At 34.8% G+C, this 24792-nt stretch overlaps 1 protein-coding gene across 3 annotated transcripts; it reads right to left on the bottom strand.

Annotated features, from left to right (window-relative positions):
* Positions 1-1519: 1519 nt before the first annotated feature.
* On the bottom strand, positions 1520-24549 carry LOC109603890 (myosin heavy chain, non-muscle). 3 transcript variants are annotated; one of them, XM_049961709.1, is made up of 12 exons: positions 23987-24549; positions 10137-10293; positions 9954-10078; positions 9250-9264; positions 8788-8808; positions 8340-8432; positions 8039-8201; positions 3765-7979; positions 3384-3706; positions 3040-3332; positions 2838-2891; positions 2158-2296 (listed from the first exon to the last, which is right to left on the bottom strand). In XM_049961709.1, the coding sequence occupies exons 1-11, from the start codon at positions 24347-24349 to the stop codon at positions 2882-2884; spliced, it is 5778 nt and encodes a 1925-aa protein (XP_049817666.1). In that variant the 5' UTR covers positions 24350-24549; the 3' UTR covers positions 2158-2296; positions 2838-2881. The 3 variants fall into 3 exon arrangements, with proteins under 3 accessions (XP_049817585.1, XP_049817618.1, XP_049817666.1); XM_049961628.1 differs by lacking the exon at positions 2838-2891 and having other exon boundaries at positions 1520-2296; positions 23987-24548; XM_049961661.1 differs by lacking the exons at positions 2838-2891; positions 8788-8808 and having other exon boundaries at positions 1520-2296; positions 23987-24548.
* Positions 24550-24792: the final 243 nt, after the last annotated feature.

Below are 24792 nucleotides of genomic sequence, written 5' to 3'. Positions count from 1 at the left end.
CGCATTGGGTTGTAAATCGAGTTCTGAGGATTCTTCATTTAAATTATGTTACTTTGTTTAAATTTACATTATGTAACAATAAATATTTTTTAAGGGTATATCAAAAACAAAAATAAGTATTCAAAAAATTGTCTTCTTTTTCAAAATGATCCCCTCCAATCAGTACGGCGGGCCCACATATATCATTATTTGTTGTTTACTAAAGGGTATTAGTGTTCTGCTTCAATCTGCAAATAGCTGGGTCTAGCGTTTTTGATACTGTATATAATCGTAGATGTTTTAATACTTCACTATTCACTATTTTATAGAACAAAAATGCTCGCTCTATTAATCAAATCTGTGTTGTAACTTTTTAACTGGGCATTACAGTTGAGCCTTTGGTCTAATATTAGCTCAAGTATTTTCTCTACCGTGGAAATTCAACACAGATTTACTTGAGGTGAGATATATTTGATTTTGTAGTTGTTGTAGTTTTATACAATGCCTGATTGTTCTGATTAAATTTCAATATCCATTTAAATCAGTCCTTTCTTGGATCCTTCCAATGCTTTTGATTGAATAAGGCATTGAACAAACTGTTTATTATAATTTAACCAAGTTGATGAAAGTAGGTCCAGAGAAAAAGTATTTTTAAAATGATTCGTGAATATCTCAGCCTTCTCATATTCTGAATGTTTTTATTGAAGTTACAGGAAGTACAAAAAAGGTTTATATCGATTTTAAATATTTTTAATAACATAGTTGGATGCTGAAACCTTTTTATAAATTAGCTTACAAGATTAGTAATTTTACATTTTCAAATATTTTCCATTCCCAGACACCACACTTTATTCATAGAATATTCCCAAAATAATCTAATTTGTAACAATGTATAGGTGTAAATTTGAAATAATGGAAAGCGTGTATATAAATATACAATGGATGACAATTATTTTATAAATGTTATTGCGGTGTATGTCTGCGTTCTTCCTTTAATTAAAATGTTTAGGAAATAATTTTTGTTGATTTTCTGAATGAAGAGATCAAGATCGATAAAAATTATAATTAAATTAAAATGAATACATGGATAACCAACCATTGAAGATATGACACAAGGAGAAGAGGATTGAATAATACATTTTATCTATTAATTAATCAAATATACTACTTTATATATTAAATAAAACGATTAAAATATATTTATTCCAAATGAAACATTTATTGATTTCTTTAATTTGCCGCACATAAACATTAAGTTTTTAGAAGTTTTTATAATAGTTAAAGTTAAATTTAATACTTAACAGTATATTATATAAGCCTTTGATCCTACTGGATTTTGAGAGAGATAGCACGCATGACAGAGACGGTAAAAGATTCTTACTACGAAGCAAATTTGCAAACTTTTACCTTTTCTATCGTGTATGATCTCTCTAAAAATTCAGTCGGATCAAAGAGTTTTCGATTGGTATATATAACGCACGAAGTCATAAAGATAAGGGACAATTTAGAAACTAATTTAATGTAAATAATAAAACACATGTAATGTTTATAAATTTTATTGAATTCTGTAAGTATAATTAAATGAGGACCTAAACCCAATAATAAAGATGTATATACAAAAAATGCAAGAATTCTCTTTCTTTACACAGGAGATACTCTTATATATTAATGTTTATCAAAACGCCTTAAAAATAGATGTCTTTACAAAATATATATTCTACAATATTATGTATCAAAATTGTTATTTAGCTTTAACTAATCTCTATTAAATTTATTGTTTATTAGTGATATACGATATTGTAAAAAATTAAATATAGTATTATATACCCGACATGATTAATAATATAAAAAAGACTGACGCTCATTAGTTAAGTAAGTAAACAAAATTGAAAAAAAAATACAAAAAACAAGTACTTATATAAATAAAATGCAAATCAAGGCATTGAATAAATTAATTCTATCAGAGAAACAAGTTTACCAGTCCAAGAGGCCATACAAACACGTACCCTGTAACGCGCAATTTCCATAATTCCAAAAACGAAAACGTAAGTACCATAAACAACAATTATATACAATAAACAGGCATGTGTAATTTTTTAGGAAACTGATTTTTTGGAACCAAAATAGAATTAATTATTCGATAAATGGGGCGTCGGCAAAGCTTATTTAGTTTGCGATCTCGTCGCCATCCATCGCCTCGTCCTGCGTGGTGGAATCGTCGCCGGATCCGTTGCCACTGGACGCGTCCACCTTCAGCGAGCCGCGTTTCGTCGAGCTCAATCTCGACGACGTCAAACCCATCGTTCCGGTGCCGCGCCTAAAATCAGAACACAATCGCACATCAGCTTATTTTCCTCAACAATTCGACCGTGTACAGTTAATTAAATTGTTACCATTTAGTAAGCACTGCAACTCTCACACGGATTAAGGGAATTATGTTTTTTTTTTACATGCGTTTCGGGAGTCGGGAATGTTTTGCTGTAGGTATTCACCCCGACTTACATAATCTCGTATGAGAAACCTCGCATTTTCTTAACCGTATCTGGCAAGCTAGATTGAAGCTGCTCGTTCGATGTAAATGCCGGCGAACAACTAATTTGCGACAGGCTTTAAGAAAAAATATCACACTATATTTGGGAACGCAACAAAAATCCCACACGGTTACACAACAGTAAAAGCACAAATATATATATTGTATAAATTACTAATTTATTATTAGATACATATGTATATGAAATATGGAGTACAATCCGCTTGCAAGTTTATATTTTTTGAAGAATTTCACTCTGGTGTTTCTCTACTATTTCAGCCAATGGTTTGTTAAACAAGCCAAAATGTACAAGCGGCCACCAACATACCCACATTAATTTACTTCTAATCGGTCGGACGGAATTCGCTTAAATCATTTTACACTGGAAAATTTACACCATTTGTAGTACAATTAAACAGTACACACTTTGGTTACAGTCTATACTCGCTAAATATTTTAAAATCTATATTAAAGCATAAATCTGACAGACTGCAACCATATTACATTCACAACGGTTACAAAGAAATTACCTAAGCTTGCTCTTCAAGGTGCTAATCTCCCGACTCATCGACTCGTGAGCTTCAAGCATGTCTTCGCATTCGCGTTGCGCCTTTCGTTTCTGTGCCTTCTCTCTGCTGATTTCTTCTTCCGCCTCGTCGAGCTGTCGTTTCAGCCCTTTGACGCGCTGATTCGCCTTCTCTACCTGCTCTTTGTATTGGTCGGCGTGTCTGCGTTCATCCTCCAATTGCATGACCAACTCCTTGACCTTTTTGTCCAACTTGCGGTTGGTTTTTTGTTGAGCCAAACGCTCCTTGGCTTCAACCTATCAAAAATAAATTGGATTATTTTAATAAACATCAATATTAGATATTACCTCAAGTTGTTCCTCCAAGTTGGCGATTTTGCTCTCCAAAGCGGCGATCGTGGCCTTGGTTTTGGTCCTCTGGGCAGTTTCTAACTCTGTTAATTTCGCCTTGAGTTCTTTATTTTGTCTTTCGAGCAACAGCCGTCCCGATTCGTGTTTCTGGGAAGCGGAACGTTCGTTCGCAAGCTCGGAGGTGAGCTGTTCGATAGTTAGTTGGGCTTTTCGCACTCTGTCTGCCAGAATTTCGCCGTTGCTTTGCTCCTCCTCGATTTCTTCCTCGAGGGTGGCTATCCTGGCTTCCAGGCGACGTTTCTCATCAATCAAAAGACCAGCTAAAAGTCATAATAACATAACATACAACCTGAACATATGGGAAATAGAAACATTTACCTTTGTTTGATCCGTTATTGATCTCTTCTAAAAGTTCGTCGCGTTCGGTTTCGGCCGCTCGTCTTGCACGTTCTGAACTAGCCAAATCCTCTGTTAACTGTAACACTTCAGCTTCTAATTGTTTGGCTTTCTTTTCAGCCTCTTTGCTTCCGGCTGCCAGTTCGTCTCTTGCGGCCCGCGCTTCTTCAGCATCTCGCAGTGCTTCTTTGCACTGTTGCTGACTCTTCTTGAGCTGCTTCAAGGCATCTTCTTTCACCTTGATCTGCAATTCGATTTGTCCTTCCATTTCCTTAATGTCACCCTCCAGCTTCTTTCTGGCCGTGACGGCGGCGGTTCTCTGTTTCCTTTCCTCATCCAGTTCGGCCTCCAAATCTCTAAGCTGTTTGACGATTCCTCGTCTTTTCTCTTCCGCCTGCTCTTCTTTGGCCTGGATGTCTCTCTCGAACTGCGCTCTCAACGCTTGCATGTTGACTTCAAGTCGCAGTTTGGCGTCTTCGGTGAGCTGAAGTTCATCTTCCAGTTCTTCGTTCTGCGCCTTGAGTTCTGCCAATTGACTTTCGAGTGAACGTTTTGCCTTTTCCAATTCGTGGACGTTCTTATCGGCAGTTCCTTGGTTATTCACCAATTCATCTAGCTCTGCCTGTAACTGTCTCCTGATTCGTTCTAATTCGTCTATTTTGACGTTCGAATCATCCAAATCTCGCATCAAAGACAAGACTCTGGTTTCTTTCTCTCTGGCTTCGCGTTCGACCGCATCTTTTTCTTGGGCTAACTGCTCACTAACTGCCTTTTCTTCGGCCAAAACTTTGTCGAAGTTTTTCTGTTTCTTCTCCAATTCGGAGACCTTCTGTCTCTGCGTTTCCAAATCAATGTTGGCGTCTTCCAATTCAGCGGCAATTTTCTTCTTGCTCCTTTCCAATTTATCATTAACAGCAGTCAATTCTTCAACTTGCCTTTGCAACGCTTCCAAGTCCTTGGCTAGTTTCTTCTTACTCTCCTCCAAAATAACTGCTTGTTCGGCCTCATCTTCCGCCTTCTTCTTGGCTTCAGCCAGTTGAACATTTAGAGTAGCCAGTTGCTTCTCCAAATTCTTCTTGGCTTCTTCCTCCTCTTCAATTTGTTCCTGGAGAGTTTCTTTGTCGCTTTCTAGTTGACGCAGTTTCGAGCTAAGTGCCAGTTTTTGCCTTGTTTCCTCCTCTAAAGCTGCCTGGGTCTCGTTAAACTGAGACTCAGCAGTTGCTTGGTTTTTGAGCGCGGTCGACGCCTTAAGTTCGGCTTCTTCCAACTGCTGAGCAACACTCTCCGCTTCTTGTTGCAGTTTGGTCGTTTTTTCTTGGAGTTCGTTCTTAACACGTTCTACTTCAGCCAATTTAGCCTGGAGTTCGCTGAGCTGACTTTCAGCTTGTTTCCGTCTGCGTTCGCCTTCTTGACGACTAGCGCCTACATTTCTCAATTCGGTGGTCAGATCGGCGTTCTCCGCTTCCAACGACTGCTTCGCTTTTTCCAAAGTGCTCTTAACTTTCTTGATGTTCTCCAATTGTTCGTTCAACTGTGCCAGTTCTTGAGAATGTTTGTGTCTTGTCTCGGCTTGAGCGACTTCGTGTTGTTGCGTCTCTTCTTCCAATTTCTTTTTCAGTGTAGCCAATTCCAGTTCCCGCTTCGATCTTAATTCTTGTTGGGCCGCTGTAGTATCCAAGGAATCTAACAATTCGTTTTTCAATGCTTCCAGTTCTTCGTTTAGGTCTTTCTTCATCTTTTCTGCTTTACTCCTGGCGGCCTTCTCGGCTTCCAAGTCTTCCTGGAGCTCAGTTAAATGGCTTTCCAATTCTCTGAGAGCTTTTTGAGCTTGTGCCTTTTGGGCCCCTTCTTCATCAACTTTGGCCATTGCCTGATTCAGTTCCTCTTCCTTTTTGCCCAACTGCAGTTGCATTTCTTCGATTTGCGTTCGCTTTTCAGATAATTGTTCCTTTAAATCATTAACTTCAGTTTCTACCTTTCTCTTGGTTCGATCGGATTCCTGTCTTTGTTGGTGATCCTTGAGCAATCGCTCTTCCAGTTCGGCAATGGTAGCTTCATGTTTTGCTTTAAGTTTCGCTAAATGTTTAGCCTTCTCTTCTTCTTCAGCCAAAGTCTGGCTCAAGTCGTTGCTGCGTTCTTCTAAAATTTTCTTTTCCTTAACTAATTTTTGATTGGTATCTTCGCTCAGAGCCAAATCTTCTGCTAACTGCTTCAGCTTAGCGTCGCACTGGACTTTCTCCAGTTGCAACTTCTGCCTGGCAGCTTCCTCCTCCTCCAGCTGTTCCTCCAAGTCCTGAATAGTCAGCTGTAATTTTTTCTTTTCGGTGGACAAACCAGTATTCCTCTCCTCCTCCTCTTCAATCCTGGCTTCCAAATCGTGCAAGATCTCTTCCAGTTCTGCTTTGCGTGCGGTCAATCTTGCGCGCATTTCCTCAGCTTCCGCGCACAACTCCACTTCAGCCTGTAGTTGTTCTTGAAGTACGACTTTTTCTTCTTGTGCCGCCTGATATTTCTTCTCGTACTCCTGGGCCGTTTTAATGTGGTGTTCTAATTTATCCTTGACTTGTTTAAGTTCATCTTCTTTCTGCATGAGTTTCTCTTCTTGTTTCGTCACCTCCAACAAAGGCTTGACTTTGGTGTACAACCTCCACCATTGCCAGTTTCTCAATTTCAAGTAGGCTGAACAGTTTCTCTGGATGATTCTAATAGCGTTTAATTGTTGGACCCGTTTTTGATAGTTTCTTCTGGACAAGAAACCGCGGCAGAATGCCTGGAAGTTGACGATCAAATCGGTGATTTTGTAGTCGCGCTCCTCTTCGAGGTGAGCTAGTACACCGGCTCTGAAGAAGATCTTTGATTGACCGATGCGATACAAGTTACTGTCCATGTCCAAACACTTAATCATCGTTTCACAAGCCTTTTTACCGTCCATGAAACCTTTGTTGATTACGTTCGGTGTGAGAAGCTCGTACCGTTGTCTGAATTCTTGGAAAGGAATCCTGTTGGGGAAACCTTGTCTACAGATACGAATGCCTTCAAGTACACCGTTGCATCTCAGTTGGTCTAGAACTAAAGGAGCATCGATTTTGCCGGCGCGCTTCTCGTGATTCGGGATGATACAACGCACGAAGTTGGGATTGGTGTTGCGCAAGGTAACCATCAGGTTGTTGAGTTGTTCCTTGTACAAATAAGAAACTGTTCTCATCATGCCCTTGGCACGTCCGATGCTTTCTGCGTCCTTCCAGATGTGCACGACGAATGGATCTTGAGAGCCTTGCAGCAAGGAGACTACGTTCTCGTTTTGAGGGTCCATGTTCTTCATCAACCATTGGTTGGCGCAATAGTCGACCTTTCCGGCATAGTGGATTATTGAGAAATCGGCAATTCCACGGAAGTCGCTCTTCTTGAATTTGGGATGGTTTGCATGTGAGCCAACCAATTTGTCCACGAAGGTCTTGTCAGTGGCCTTCGGGAACAAACACTCTTCGTCCAGAAGGGCCATAATTCCCATTGGCTTGTCGATGAGGTCGATCGTGGGTTGGAGATCCAGCCCAAAATCGATGAATTTCCACTCGATACCCTCTCGTTGATACTCTTCTTGTTCAAGTATGAACATGGTGTGGTTGAAGAGCTGCTGGAGCTTCTCGTTAGTGTAATTGATGCAAAGTTGTTCGAAGGAATTCAGTTCGAATATTTCGAAACCGGCGATATCGAGGATGCCGATAAAACTAGCGCCCTGTCTCTTCGTTCTGCCTAATGACCTGTTAATTCTTGTCACTAACCATTTGAACATGCGTTCGTAGCATGCCTTCGAAATAGCCTCGACGGCAAACTCGACTTGTTCTTTCGTCTGGCTTTTCGTGACGAAATCCCTGCCCACCTTGATCCTAGGTTTGAGTAGAGCCTTAACCATTTCAGTGACACTTAAGCCCAACAGGTGGGAGATTTTTTGGGCAACCGTGTTGTCGGGTAGAGTCGCCTGGTCCGAGGTACGATCCTGTTTGAACTGCATTTTACCAAACAACATGACGGCGGAGACGAGTCGGAAAATGGCACTGAAATCCTCGTCCGTCATGCCCATTATGTGCATACTTTTGACCGTCGCCTGGAACTCTTGCGAGTCATCGACGCCGGGCACGATGTGATTGTCATCGCGGAGGAACGAATACGATTTCGCGTCCTCCAATATAAACTCCTCTGTAAGCAATAGTGAAAGATTTAGGTTGGAAATTGGAAAGAAATGGGAATTGCTTTACTTCTCTGTTCAGCGGATGCGCCGGCGAGGAGTTGGTAGAAAATATGGAAGGTGCGTTCATGTTTCGCTTGTCTTATGGCACGGGATTTTTCTAATAAGTACGTTTCTATGTTCGCGCCGGCGATGTAACCGGAGGCGTCGAAGTTAATCCTAATGAATTTTCCCTAAACAAACAAATTTAGCATTCGTTTAACCAAAACATTCAATGTTTTTTGTTATGTATGTAAATGATTTAGAAATATTGATAATATTTTTTAAAATAAATTGATGACGTGACGTCTAGTTTTTGTAAATATACTTACAAATCTGGAAGAGTTGTCATTCTTGATTGTTTTAGCATTACCAAAGGCCTCAAGAATCGGATTGGCCTGAAGAAGCTGTTGTTCCAACCCACCCTAAATAACATCAAAACGACACTATATTAATATTTAAACAAAGGCTTGTTGTATCACACCAAATGTTAGTTGCATTGCTATCACACCATTAATGACGATCGTGTTAGTTATCCCTCGTTTTTGACGATGATTCGATGAAACTGAGAACCATGCTTCGGTGTGATAGCAATAAACATTCAAGAAAACGTCAAAAACTAAACACAATAAATGCTGGTTACTTGTCGCATTTGATGGCACTATTATTTTGTTATTTCTGCTAAAAATTTATTAAAAAATAATAAAAACAGAGACAATAATGAAACCAATCAATGAATAATGAGCCAATTTGTAGCCATTTTTTGTCTGGTTTACGTACCGCAAACTCTCTCGTCGGACTCTGGCAATGATTGCATGGAAAAAAATAATTAAAATAAAATAAAACTGTCGATGAGGAAAAATATAATCTAGCGCAAGCTATTCTACTTTTTAATTACAGTTTGCAAATCATTCGCCTACCAAAACATTTTAAAATAAAATTTTTCATTAGGTATTTACAAAATTACACAAGATGAAGAGTCTCGATAAAAAGTAACCTTGTACAATATCGTTAATATTACTCACAAACATTATCGATCTATGAGTCATTTTAATGTGTATGTGTGTTTGTATATTTAATCAAGAGTTTCTTAAGAGATTAATATTATAAGAACGGTGTAAATAAATAAACAGTTTTGTACAAAGTTGCGTCGAAGTAAATATGTTCAAGTTTTGTTGGCTTGAACCGATTCACAACGACTTAAATTACAGAAAATAAGAAATAAAATAGTGAACTACTTACGATAAGATCTTTCTGCTGTATTGTCCAAACAAAGTTTCGAAAAACATGCAAAGAAGAATAGAAAAAACACAAATTAGATCAAATCAAGTCACCAAGTGTAGATGATAAATAAATATTGGATGAATAACTAATGGTAAATGTGCTGGCATGCCAAAATAATATTTACAATATAAAATGAAGTCAATAGAAAAAAAGATAAAGGTAATATAGAGGAAACTCATAAAAGTATCGTTATTTACACAAGAACATCCTCACTAACGTTGACGAGATCGTCTTCGAATCTTCACCTTTTGACCATATCCATATACAAATTATGAGGAAACAAGCAATTTGAGATCTTTTCTGATGTTCGACAACAAAGTAATTAAATAATAATTGTTATTAATCAAAAAATGACTCGGTATAACGTTTGTCAAGTCGGATGCATGCATATCTACATTGGACTCGTCATTTTTTACACTTAAAAAATCTTATGTTTTGTCACGATTAATAAATATAGATAATAAAATATTATCAAGTTAAAAATGACGATTCGACAGACGACGTTAAGCAGGCAACAGCAAACAGATAGTAACAACATTTTAATCGTCAATCGTCGTGGTTTATAGGGATTAATCTATTGACTTCACTTCATTTATAGTAGATCATACGGTGCACTGTGACGGTGAAAAACAACAAAAACATTAATGGAGTTCAATCCTTACCGCCCCAGCTGTCTTGGGCGATTTGGAGGCGGCCACGTACGCCAAATACTGTATAACTTTTTTCGTGTTCTCGGTCTTACCGGCTCCCGATTCGCCCGTGCACAAGATCGACTGATCCTCCCTTTCTGCAATCGAAAAACTCGTATTAATAATCCGGACAGTTCCCGGGCTGGAACGTTTTACCTTGTAACATGGACCTGTAGGCGGTGTCAGTGATGGCGAACACGTGAGGCGGCACCTCGTGACGTTTTATGCCCTTGTAACGTTCCATTATCTTTTCCGTATAGATCGGCAATTTCTTGTAGGGGTTGACGACCACGCAGAAAAGTCCGGAGTAGGTCTAAATGTAACATAAAACGTGTATTAGTCAAAAGGACAAAATTTACAAGATTTCTCACCGAAATCCATGGTTAATGTTTGAGGTCGGCCGTTACAATTTATGAGGGCCAAACGGACATAGACGTTTAAAAATCGATTTAATAAAAAAAGCGAATAAACAGGAAGAGAATCGCAGCGTTGGATGTTTACAGTATCGCATCGGCTGCTGTGTTTATGTTGCCCCCCAATGTGTAAACATATGTCGATGTGGAGAAAAACCGACGTCTCTTTCCAGAAAATCGTTATGATATCATTGTATATTGTTGAATGGGATCGTGGCCAAAATTTCGGTAAAATTGTCCAACCACATTCGTACAAGTGCATTGCACGTGAAAACGAAAAACAAAACGACTGGCTGTCTATTTCAGTAATATCGGGACGTATTAATAGCCGAGGCGAATAAAGACGTCGCCGCGACGGATTAAAACGGTAAAAACAAGATTACCATAAAATGCAATTTGCCATTTTTTTGTGACTAATCGTTTATCCGAAAACAATTCGGGAACAAAAGAGGGAGGCACAGTTCAAATGCTGACGTTAGACAACCAACTCGACGATATGCATTTTATAATTACGTGCGTTTATAGCAAATCTCCGAGTGAAAACACATTAATAATAACAAACATCAAAAGTGCCGCATGTCTTGATAAAATTTTATGAGATTTCATCGTCCAAATGGCAAATTGATTTTAATTAATTTTAAGGCGAATTGTTTACAGACGCGATTATCACAGCGTGTATTTGTATTTGAATATCCTGTTTTCGCGCATTAGTCAGACCGATTTCGGGCTGCTTAAAATTCCGGCCGGTGCTTCATAAATATGTATCTCGCGTCACGTTCTGGCGGTTTAATGTTAGGCGTTTTGTAACTAGGTGTACCCGTACTCCATGTTTCAGACTCCCGATTTTTACGTTTGCCGGACGGAATGTTTATCGAGTCGTTAAAATTTATTGCTCGTGTTCTGCCAGTTTTTACGATTCGATTATCAATTTGCGGAAAAATAAGGTCAAACATGTACACAACAATTTCGGACGGCGATCCGATCGCGGTGTTACACGTTTACCACCGGTACCGTTACCGTACCCGCATCTGTTGTCGATCCAAGTGCCTAAGCCCTTATACGGAATAACCGGTGCGTTTTATTACGCACTTAATTCGAAGGCTGAACCCATTTTTCCACCGGTTACCTCATCGTTTATTTGCCGGGTTTCTCGCCGTCAATCATCCGCGATCTAGAAACGATCAATTATACAATCGGTGCAGACCCATATAAGCAATGACGGCGTCAAAATGCCGCCGTATGGAAGCAAAGTAAAAAAAAAATAAGGCAAACATATGGCCAGGCCATAATAGGAGAAGTAAAAGTGTTTGGGCTACGGATTCGGTTTGTGTACGTTGTTAAAACGATTGGTGCAATCGGCGGTGCCGATTTTGGCCGTCGATGCATTTGTGTTTTAGGATTGTAGTGATTGAATTTCACACACATTTTATGTCAATTTATTTTTAAGAAATTCTTGATTACCGTTAGATTTTCCAAATTTCACATTTTCGTAAAGAATTTAATTAATTTTTTATATCAGTCATACACTGTGGGTACGGCTGAATTATCATATTCGACATTTTATAATTTTGTATGAAGTATAGACTTTTCTTCCATTTTCAATTGGAAAAACTAGAACGAAAAGGTTGGTTTAAAAAATCTTGTAAAAAATGTTATTATTATTATTATCATATAGGTTTGATTTTTCTATATGTATTTAAAAACATATGAAATATCAATATTTTTCTAAAATGACCTTATTTATATTTATATTTATATTTATTTGGGTTATAATTATTCAATTAATTATATGTATACACATATATTGTATATTTATAACTGATTTTCTTCTAAATAAAGCATTATTGTTGCTATTAACAAAATTTAACATTTTCAGAAGTGATGCTGGAGGTATTAAACTCTTACAAAAATTGAATTTTTATTTTTCAAATATTGTACGAATCCTGCCATAAAAATTGGAAATTTCCATTTTTTTAAAGAATATCAAGTATTGAAAATTTTCTTATAAAAATATTTTTTTATTATATTACCTATTATAATATTAATAATTTTTCAATTAAACTTATATTCTTATATTTTAAATGTTATATTTATTAATGTTAAATTATCCAATTAATTATATGCATATAAATGCACAGTTAATGTATAATTTTCAGAAAGTTATAATGTGCAGGTAGTCAATTCTTAAAATATGATTTTTCAGGTTTCAACAAATACTGATTTTTACTTTAGTATTTTTTATTAACTAATCTAATTTAAAAAACGTATAAAATAATATTTTTTTCCTTAAAATTATATGTTTATATATGTTAATTTACGTTTATTAACATTATTAATTAATTAATTATAGAAGTATTATTATTATTATTATTATTATTCATAAAATTTAAAACTTTCGTAGGCATTTGTGAAGAATTTTGCCTAGAAAGTTTCAAATATTAGTGTTGTTTATCTAAAATTCTAAAACAGATTTTGATTATTGATTGTAAAATTTTGAATAGATACTAATTTTGTAATAAATTAAAATTGAAATGACATGAATTTTATCAGTCATTAACGTTAATAAAGTTATTAATTTTAAGATACTAATTAAGATTAATTAAAATCTCCATAATCTGTAATAAAAATGATAAAGTATCTTATCAACATTGTAAAAATGCAAAATTTAAATAATGAATGATCTTTTGACTTATTAAGACATATAAATTTTTAGGATAAAAAATTTAACAATTAATAAAATAAGGAAAAAAAAAAATAAATACTTAAATTAATAATTATAAATTAATGAAATTTCCAAGCATTTAAAAATAAGCGATGATTGATTATTCAAACAGTTACACAAGCGAATTTTTTTCCACGACGATTCTACCGATAGCTCATTAAACAGAGAAACGACCTTCGTTCAATGACCAAAGCGGGAGCACATCGCCTATTTTAGAATAATCGGTTTGTGGGTGAACTATTCTCACCAATAAAACAATTCAATGAGCAATGATTCAAAACAATTTTCCAATCGCATTTTGACTCATTTTTTTCTTATCAAATCGCACAAATTGTTCGAATGTGGTGATTCACCTGGACAAAAAGAAAACTGGTACACTAATACGAGACGAAAAACCAGTTTGGAATTCCGTTGAGAATGTGGATTCTGAGATTAGTCATTGCACGGAAGTGCGTCAACGGTCCCCATTCGAATTTTCGACACAATCAACATATCGATTGTCGTGGGATAAACGAAGAATCTCAATTCGTCCGACGATTAGATTGGAACGACGAGTGCCTGCTAATTCGTTTAAACGAACTCGAATTAGTCGAGGGCCAAAACAATCCAATTCAGCCAATCAGTCGCGCTCGTGGAAAAAAAATGTCGCATTCCTTTTCGGTTTCGCGGTTTCAGAAATCCGATATTCGTGTGTCCGGTTGCAGAACGGGCAAAGTCGCGTGAATTTCATTATTTGGTACGTGCAAATTTTCGACGATACGGTTCTATGCAGGCGAGGTGAACGTCCACCAAAATAATATATTACGGGTCGCTAATTACTGTATTAATTGCCCAGTAAACATGTTTAGCACGTGCACTTTTCTCAATTTATTTGAAAAAAGACTTGATTTGTCATCGTTCTTGAAGAACTCACGCCTTAAGATATGTAAAAAGGCAAAAATCATTAAGAATTGAGACGACTTGAATAAATATGATAATTGTACGATTTCTTATTTAGTTTCTTTTTTAAATCTAAAAACTTGAAACACATAACTGATGTACACTGATATTTTTTAAAAATATCAGGTTTATCTTGAATGTGTTACAAAAATTTATAATTTTTTTACTGTATTAAAAATTTTTAAATATTCCTTTTATTTTTTATTTTCTTCTCAAAATTGTAAAATATTTAAGGATATGTTGTTTTTTTCAATTTAAACTTTCGCTTTTTTATGAAAAAAGCTTAGGTTTTTATTAAATTTTATAATTTAAACGAACTTTAATAACTCAAATGAAATTGATTGTCAATATGGTTAAATGTTTATTTGGCACTAAGTTCGATAAGTCATTTTTAATTTGTGAAGAAATCCCTAATTCCTTTCGACGGTTGACTCTATTTATTCACTACATTTAAGTGATAATGGAGAATAGCTATTTGCCATTATTTTTTAATAACTAAAGAATTTTAAAACAAAACAATTAAAATTTGTCAATTTTATATAGTAGTCACTAATCACTCTAATGCCTGAAAAAGTGTATAAAATATAGAAGATAGTTCAAAGAAAACTTTTTCATTTGCTGCTAAATTTTCAACTTCTGGTTACATAGGTTTTATATGTTTAACGTGTTATCACCGCTTTATTTTAAGATTGTCAAGAATAGTGTGATAAAAATATGTCAAAAATTCTCAAGATAACAACAAAATCTGATCATCACAGATCATCATAAAAAATTAATAATACTTTTTACATATTTTTAAGACCACTTTTATTAATAAATTTTTTTCCTATTCGATTTGTAATTTCGAAAATTTGGTCGACGATCTTTAAATAAAATTTCCATATGTTTGTTTGTATCAAAATAGCAAAATTTTTATAGACATCTTCCTATTTTATACAAAACATTCAAATTTTAATCTTTTCTGGATATTTTGAAAATTTTTTTTAGTATTTGATATTTTTAAACTTTGATATATCGTGTCAAACATTGAAAACACTTTAATCCCTTATAATAAATAAAAAATTAATTTTCTTACAGAATTTTATTGCTTAAAAAATTGATTTGATAAAATTTTACAGATGTTTATCATTGCAAGTAGCGCAGCCAAAAATAGAACTTTTATCAGGTGGATATACTTGTACACTTTTTCGTATGATTTTGTGCTATACAAGTTTCCTAATTTAACAGTCAGGTTTAATTGCCATATGATTTGAATGCGAATTACTATTTCGCCCACACCAAGAAAACATAAACCACCATCTATTTTATATAATGTTTTTATTTCATAAGATAATTGTCCATGACATTGTCCGTAAATAAAGTGAATCATTAGGTGTTTAGCGAGAGTTTTTACTGCTATCACCATAAAAGGATGTAAATTATGATAAAAAACATTGACCCAAAATCAACAATCAATTTATGAACAAGAATATCGTAAAATTCCATAAAATATGTTGACATTCGGCTAAAACACTACAGGCATTCACTTAAAACAAAGTGTGCAAGTGCCACATAGAAAATATCGGTAATAATAATAATTGTTCCTTGATCCATATAAAACGTGTCGAACAAAAGCAAAAGCGTTCGGCGTTCGAAAGAGCAATCAAGAACAAGACCGTATTAATAAAATTGACCAACTGCACGAAACGCCTATTGCGAAATCGTTTTCGCGACAAGTTCTCCTTCCAATCCGTTCACATCAACCGGTTAATCATCAGCTGTTCCATGTCTTCGTCCTAAATCCACCAGAGATTTCACATAGGATCACCGGACTTTTAATTAATCATCGTTCACCACCCAACGCTCACGATTTCAAGACGTCCGAACGATTTTTGAGCGAAACTGAGCGGGAAACCGACGGGATACGCCCACGTGGTGAAGATCTGCGTGTTTGTTGTTGTTGTTGTGTTTAATTGGAGGTGAAACGGCTGGCATTTGCACACAACTGGGTCGAGACTGAGGTGAACTGGACAAAGGACCTAAAACGCGTTGCCATTAAAAATAATGAGAGAATGCGCGTCTAATTGTAAAAACGCAGGAGATTTATACGATGGCACGAATCGATGGTTATTTGATAAAACGTCGTAAGACGGCAATTTTTACCAAATTCGTTTTTTTAAGCCGAACTGTGAATTTCATTATCTGCTGACATTAATTTTATTTTCTGCGATTTAAAACAGTATTTCCAAAATTATGACCAAATTTTATCGTAAACATCTAACATGTACAGTAGTAGTAGGGACTATAATTATAATAACCTATTAAAATATATTAAAATAAGAGGTGTACTACTTAACTGAATTGGATGCCACTATTTTTTTTTTCGTGGGACAAAATTATAGCAACCTTTTAGTTTAGTATTTCATTTCTCCGTATGAATTTCAATTGTTTTTTTATGAATTGTTTTTATATTAGTATAATTATTTATTTAATAACAGTTATAGTGAAATTGTCTCAAACGCTGTAAAAAAATTATAATGCAGCGTTACGAAGAACCAGAGAAACAAGTAGAGGTCGCTAAGAGTTTACAACTATATAACTCAATAGTTTCCCTTATTATTGACAAATTTAGAGAAACTGGGCAAGTGATAACCAGGAAATATAAGAAGCGATAACTGGATAATTCAAATGACCAATCTAATCTTATCGTCAAATCAAATTAAAACCAACCTGGAGGAAATGAGGCTTGCTGAAATTAGTTTAAGGACTGTGAGAAGAAATTAGTTTTTAGCTACTAATTCAAAATAATGACAGTTTGATTCCTTGCATCTGGTGTAGGCCCTCTTCATAGTATAGAAGGATACCTGGACTTATTTATGTATAGAGATATATTATAAATCACAATTTTCTTCCATGTATTGAAGAAACCAAATTAAAAATTGAAACGAATTGCTTAAAAATTCTTTTGCCTTAGTCTTCACAATATTCAGACATCAAATTTATACAAAATATGTGAGATTACCCTAATCAACAAATTTGACATATTTAAACGAACTCCTTACAGCATTTCCAGAAAGAAGTTTGAAAAAATACCTACATGTCGTATATTCGGAAATTGGTCACGTCGAAATTATAAAACAAAAAAAAAAACAAAGTATTAATGATGAGAATAAATTAATTCCAATGTGTATTTTACGATTTGTAAATTTTCGTTGGTAAAATATGCCCTGTTTGAATTTTGGAAACTGCTAAGAACGAGAGCCTTTTGCTGGAGAAACTTCATTAGGACTGTCAAAGGTAAATTACTAGAAGATAACTTATTTGGTAGAAAATCGGCAGAAAAACCTTTATTATCTAAAAAAATAAAAGAACCCTTTTCAATTTCACATGATCACATACACATTGAGTGGAACGGCTGGAATAATATGGATTGTCGAAGCAAAATTCTAAGTGATGGTATGACCTAGATAAGACGTCTTAACAAGGAAAGCATCAGCTCTAAGTATACGTGTCCTGCTGTGAAACATAGATGTGGGTCGACAATAATCTGAGGCTGCTTTTCTGGTTATGACATTGATCCATAAAATAGAACATGTGGACAGACTCCAATACAAAGACATCTTGGAAAACCAAATGGTGACATGTTATGTGGTTATGTTCAATTTTTCCAGCAAGTTAACGATCCAAAGCGCACATCCAGGTTTGTCAAGCAATGGTTTCCAGGAGAATATGTCAGAGCATTGGAGTCGTCATTGTAATTTCTGGGTCTTAACCCTACAGAAAATCTATGAGAAATTTTAGATCAGAAAGTTAGAAGAAATACCTATCGGAATCATGAAGAATTCGTACTAAAATAAGCATAGATCCAATGACTATTACTAAATTAATTAGATCAACTCCTAAAAGATATGGAGTGACTATAGAAATCATATTTACATATATTTTTCCAAAAATTATGCTACTTTTATCCACCTAATTTCAATATTATCAAAACAATAACCTTCAACGCAATGCATATAAACAGTATATCATTTAACATTATAAAAAGTTTCTATAATAATGGCCATTACTGTTTGTTACTGACAAATAATCGTAAGCATTTCAGAATCATGTCGCTGATTAATAAGTTTGGTTTAACGCCACAAGTGAAAAATGGCACGTTTATATTTTATTCCAAATTAAACGAGGTAAAAATATAAAATTATAACGATGTTTTGGCAAAAATCACAAAATATGTCTAAGGTAACAAAAGACAAAATATATTTTGAAGTTCTGACAATGTGTCTAAATTCGATAAAATTTCAAGAAATAACTTGATTTTATTGAAATATTTATATTCTACTTTCGAACTGTGACAAATATTTGATTTAGAGAAAAATTATCAAGGAAAAAAAACATAAAATTCGGTATTTATCGCTTACAGTGCCTTGTCATCGATATTCCACATTACGTAATTTAGCTAACAGATAAGATTAAACATTTTGCCACGATTCGCCGCTGAACTTGTACATGGTTTGGGGCCACAGTTGCCATAAAGATAAGGAAGTGCATCGGTTTACGGTTAGGCCAGATATTCGATGCGAAAACAACTTTGTTGCAACCAGTCAAAATTAATTCGTATCGGAGACGAAACCATCCCCTTTAAGCGGGACCGCTCCCCGGAGACGGCGGACCGAGTAAGGCGGGGTGAACGACCGCGGCCGCGCCAGAAATCGAAAGGGGGAGTGCGGTCGTCTTCGCAACGTCTCTCTCTCTCTCCGTCTCCGTTGAGCGTTGCCTTAACCCAAATATCCGTTTATTAAGGGAGTGAAAGCATGCCGAATCGGCCGGCATTAATTACTTAAAATTAAAAAAAAAAACGCTAATTATAAATGACCGTAAACAGACGTCGTCGGGCAATCGACCGGTTTTCAGCGTGCGATTTTCGTGCCGCCGGTGCACCGGTGGTTGTTTTCCAACCGAGGATCGGGTTGCAAGTTGTCGGGCGACATTCGTCCGGTGAGTGCGTTCGGAATGCGGCGCGGTCCAGGGTCATTGCCACACCCCGCCCCCGCCGCCACGCTCACCTACACAAGATCACAAGAAAAGACGGACTCGTCCGAAAAACAACACGGCTCGATGTCGTTTTAATTTCGTCCGTTAGTGCGGGGTAAATGTATTCCGACATTTTCGTAAGTTTCCTTACGACGCGACGGGTTAATTGGATGTTCAAGGTGACTCGGATGCACTCGGTGGAAAAATGGGCCACGGCAAAGGACATTTCAATTTTTCCAATTTTCCCCCAATCAAATTATACTTTTTACAATTTTTGGCTACAAATGGTATATTTTTAAATATATAATACACCCTAAGTCCACTTGTGATTTCTTACTTAAGATGTTAAAATTAAATAACTAAAATTGTTAAAATTATCAATTTTATAAATTTTATATTTTAGTCTAAATTTAGATATTTTATCTCAAAACTGCAATTTGCTCAAAATTATTTTGAATGATGAATTTTAAGTATTAGTCTCTATCTTTGAAAAAATTCACTTTAGTTCAAGTTGAGTAATTTTGAAAAAATTTTATTTATTAAAAAGTGTAGTTTTGATCACTTGTGTATCAAAGTTGAGAGAAATATTGAAAGTTTCTTATAGAATTTCAAATTGTCAAAGTATTTTATTGAATTTTGATTATTTATTTCTTTAAATATGTAAAATTTTTAAAATTTTACAACATAAAAAAAATTCAAATCTTAACGAATTTTTGATAACAAAATTGAAAAAATGTAAAATTTAAGATATCTCTCTATCTCTTGCAAATATTTCTAATTTTAATTAATTTATCATGAAAACATTATTTGTTCCTTATTTCAAACTCAATTTTTGTGTTTAAATTGCATTTTGTTTAATTCCTGTAGGAATTTTCGAAAGGTTATTTTATAATAATAATACATTCCCCATCAAAACATATGTAATATTGATAATTTGTAAAAAATTGAAAAATTTTCTTATTTATGTCATCGAAAAAGACAAATTTTTTATTTTTTTCTATTATTAATTTATTTGTTATTTTAAAATTTTTAAATTTTCATGATTTTTGCTTTAAAATTGTTTTTCTGTATTTCAACTATTTGCGTCTAAAAATTGAAATATTCCGATCTAATTATCCCTTAAATTGTAAAATTTTTACAAATATACAATTTGTGAATTTTAATACCTTTGGTCTACACCTGCAAAATTATTAGAATTTTCTTATAGAAATTCAATTTTCAAAGTAATTCGGAGAGTTTAGATTATTTGAACATTCTTAGGAAAATGTTTCCACAAAATGTGAATAATTAACGACTCTTGCCTTGAAATTACAAAATTTTGAATTTTTTAATTGTTTTACAAAATTTCAAAATTTAATGGATGATTTCACGATGAACTTTGTTCTTAAAAAGCGGGTCCCGAGCCAAAAATAGAACTTCAAAACTATACTGTGTACTTTTTTGTAAGATCTTGAACTAGACAAGTTTCCTAATTTAACAGCCAGGTTTAATTGGCATGTGATTTGAATACGAATTACTCTCTGTCCATATGAACGAAAACCACCATTTACTTTGTATAATGTTTTTATTTTAAAAGATAATTGGAATGTTGTCCATGACATTGTCCCTATATATAAATGAATCATTGGGTATTTGGCAAGAGTTTCTACTACTATCACCATAAAAGGATGTAAATTATGATAAAAAACATTGACCCAAAATCAACATTCAGCTTATGAACGAAGGAATCGTAAAATTGTCGTTTTCAAAAAGTTTGGCTAGTTCGAAATTGTCCGGCAACGTTGTCCGTTTCCCTCCGACGGGTTAATTGGAGTTCAAGGTGACTCGGATGCGTTCGGTGGAAAAATGGGCCACGGATAACAACCGTTCCAACATTTGTGAAGACTGTTTTGAAACGATACTACCACTAAGAGCACTCACACTCGCTAAAACTGACCGAACAAAATTGCGTATGCAAGACGGTGAATCCACTAATTGATTACCGATAATTATCGGATCGTTTAGGGGAATCGGATTCGTACATCCTGTCTTGGTTAATCTGACTCACATTGTTTTCCGAGAACAGTGTTTTATCATCGGAAGTTTTATAAAATGAAACCTGTAAATAGCCGGTTATCAGCACTACAGTTAAAAGCAAGACTGTTAATACACTAAAATACAAATACCTGCGTTGTTTGTTTTTAGATATAAAACATTTATTTTTATGTACTTTGTGTTTAGATAACTTTAAGCTTCACATAAAATGCAAAATCCGTTTTAATTTTAGCCGGATCTAAATCGGTAGCATTGCGATTTCGTTAATGGAACCGCGTTACGTTTTTGCGTTGGGCGATGACATAATTCCAACTTATTTTCCCTGCACCACTCCTTTAAATAACATGTACAAACTAATATCGTTGGATAACATCGGCAATTCGCAGAATTTATCCTATCTTTTTTATTTACAATATTATATACAATGAAAGAGCTTTATCATTATTGATTATTGATATCAATAAACTATTTGACAGTCGATAAATAAAATATCAACAATTATTAACACAAAATATTCTTTTACAATTATTGAACCGGAAAATCATTTAAAAAAGATAAATATTAACTTAAATGTCTGTTTATGGTAGAAGTACGTAAGATATTTGTTAAAAAATATGCAATGAAATCATAGTTTTAAACATAAAACATGCTGATTAGATATTTATAGCTTAAAAAAATAAGTAATTACCAGAAACGGCAATCTTTACAATGGTAATATTTCAGACAAATTCTTATTGTGACTCACACTTTTAAGAATTCTACTTTTAAAACAATACTCTTTTTCTGTTAAACAATTAAGGTTGAAATTCTTAAACAAATATGTTCGTTCCTACATTTAATAACGGCTATACCAATAAAAAAATTACTATATTGTTATATTTAAAGATAATTTAATAATCTCGAATCAGTTTCAATCTGCAACGTGGGTTTTTAATAAACCACGCCCAAACCAATTTTGCACAGCGACAGGAAGTGGTTGGCTCTTATCTTTCTCAGATAAAGATGTTCTCCTTTTAAGCCCACATTCCCATTTCTTGGTCAACGTTTACCCGGAACAAAATCCGTTAATTTTCGTTTTACAATTTTCGCAGTTAAATATTTAAATATGTTTAATTACAAAATTATCGAAACAACAATTTAATGAAAATGTTGCCCGTCAGTTTTGAAAGTGAAACTGCACATGCACATTTCGCGTTGCATCACGCCGTTTTTACCGTACGATCGAAACCATGAAACTACTCCGATTGTGTTCGTCTCTTTCGCAGTAACAACCAGTTTCCATATAAAGCCGCGTTCCGTTTTATCACTCTGTATATCTCCACAATAATTTCATTTAAATGTGACCAAGTTTCTACGTAAGAGAGCATGAAAATATCAACAGTTTAAATATTAATTCTTCCATCCATTAAATTATAATCTAGGGTCGCTGATAAGTCTAGCAATTGTTGATTATTTTAAAAGCCTTCTAAAAATTAAAAAATGTTGGATTTGAAAACAAATGAAACTGACGTGATATTGGCTCTAAATGTGACCAAAAACTTATTTAACTAAGTAAAAACAATTTTTATTAATTCTTAAAAATATTTTGTGACATTGTTCATGTCACTAGTGCCAAATTTTAAATTTCTTGAAATCTGTGCAGTTTTTTATGACTTACATTGTACAAATGGTCTCTATTTGTTTGACATAGAGCCAGTTATATAATAAGTATAAGATGATGATAATATTTTAATTAAAGTGAAATTGATAGTAATATTTCAAAAATTGCTACTACTAAATATTAACAGTTAGTCTTATCAGTGACACTATATAATTGATTGATGGGCAAAAACCAAATAATTGCACCAATCGATTATTTACTTGTTATTGTTATTTTTTTACCTGCAATCAGCAAATATATTCTATCGGTTGCCAAATACAAAAACAAAACCAAAAAATACATTAAGTTTCTTATCTTAATCCTTAACTTTAAACCAAACCTGAGCTGCCTTTTTTCTTAACTTTTCTTTAAATTCCTTTTAAAAAGATTAGATAACTAATTGAAATCTAATGGAAAAATAAACTTCAACAAAAATCCATTATCATTATGTTATTTTAAGTATTAAATGACGAAAACAACAAATTTTTTTGTTAATTAGACAAATCTGTTGAACTGATATTACCAAATTTAAAATATTTTTATTTAATTTATATATTTAAATTTCTGCTGGCTAATTACCAAACTCAAGAACCTTCTTTATAAAATCCAATTGGAATAGATTAATCAATAACAACAATTTCATTTAAATAATTCCATATTAATTAATCACATGAAACAGCCTTGCAAAATACTTTTTTAATAAAACTGTGCATGTCATTTTAATTATAAAACTGCACGACACGTCTAAAAATCGACCAATAAAAATCCACATGACAAGTGAATCACAAAACTGACCAATTACATAAATATTTTCATGTTTTAATAAGAATCATCAATCAAATGACTGAAATTTTGGTGACAAAGAATCTAGCAATTAAAATCTTCGTAACAATTATCACAGGAAAAACATGACCAATAGAAATTCCCATAACATAAATGCACTTAAATCAGTCCAATCAGATTCAGTCTCAAGTTGAAAATTTACTGCCGACTAATATCTTATCAGATACATTTTAACAGTTTAGGGTTAAGGCTTGATTATAATTAGTTTGGAAACAAAAGAAATTGTGTTGTTGGTGTGGACGTTGTTGAAACGTATGACTAATCGTGAAACGGTGTCCGTTATAACCGAAAACCGGTCGCATACGTATAACCTCAAAAATGTCCAATTAGGGGTGTGTTTTGTGAAAACGTTAAAGAAATTGCACGGCCGACCTGTAAAAAGGGTGAATCGCACGGAACTTACATAAATCAGACCGGAATAGTACCGATCCTTGAGATTGTGGAGGACGCAGGCCTCGTTCAGACAAGTCAGCTCGGCCATGTCCTCCACCTTGTCGAACTTGGGCGGATTCATCTTCTGGATGTCGTCCCGGGTGACGAAGGTCCTCTTACCGGTGTCCTGGAGCTCGACCTCCACCTCGTCGTTCTTCTCGCCCTTGATGCTGGCGGCGACGAAGCCCTGGTTCTCGTGCGGCACCCACACGAGCCTTTTCTGCGTCCATTCCGCCTGTGTGGCCGGATCATTGTAGCTGTTCCTGTCGACATACAAGTACTTCAGCTCGGGATCGTAGCGCTCCTTGGCCGCGGTGTCCGTGTCGGCCGCCATAGTCACTCGTTCGGTTTAACCAGTCACGGTCCCCTTTTTTTTTTAATCAACCGAACCGAACCCGTTCAAAACATCTACACACGCACAGGAACACACGCGCCTTTTTGTCTCTCGGTCTGTTACGATGCGGGGGGAGTAGCGCGTTACGGATTTTGTGTCGGCGTTTTCTGTGTCCGCAACCCAACTACGAGATGTGTTTTTGTGTTAGTGACAGATGCCAATGGAACGCTCGCACAAAAGACGGTGGGCGCGCAGAAGCAGTACGGCTGCGGCATGTCTACGATGTTGTCGATAGCCCCTATAATTACGATTGTTTGGTGGAGTACAAGCTCACTTTTTAATCTACCTAACTGACAGTTTCGATGCAATGTATTTTCTTTTTATTGCACTCGGAAAAAAATATTATTTGTATTTAATTTGTATACATATTATTTTGTTGTTAA

Source organism: Aethina tumida, chromosome 1 (genome assembly GCF_024364675.1).
Source record: "Aethina tumida isolate Nest 87 chromosome 1, icAetTumi1.1, whole genome shotgun sequence".
Taxonomy (NCBI): domain Eukaryota; kingdom Metazoa; phylum Arthropoda; class Insecta; order Coleoptera; family Nitidulidae; genus Aethina; species Aethina tumida.
The sequence above is the reverse complement of the archived record's forward strand: the minus strand, read 5'-3'. Positions and strand labels throughout refer to the sequence as shown.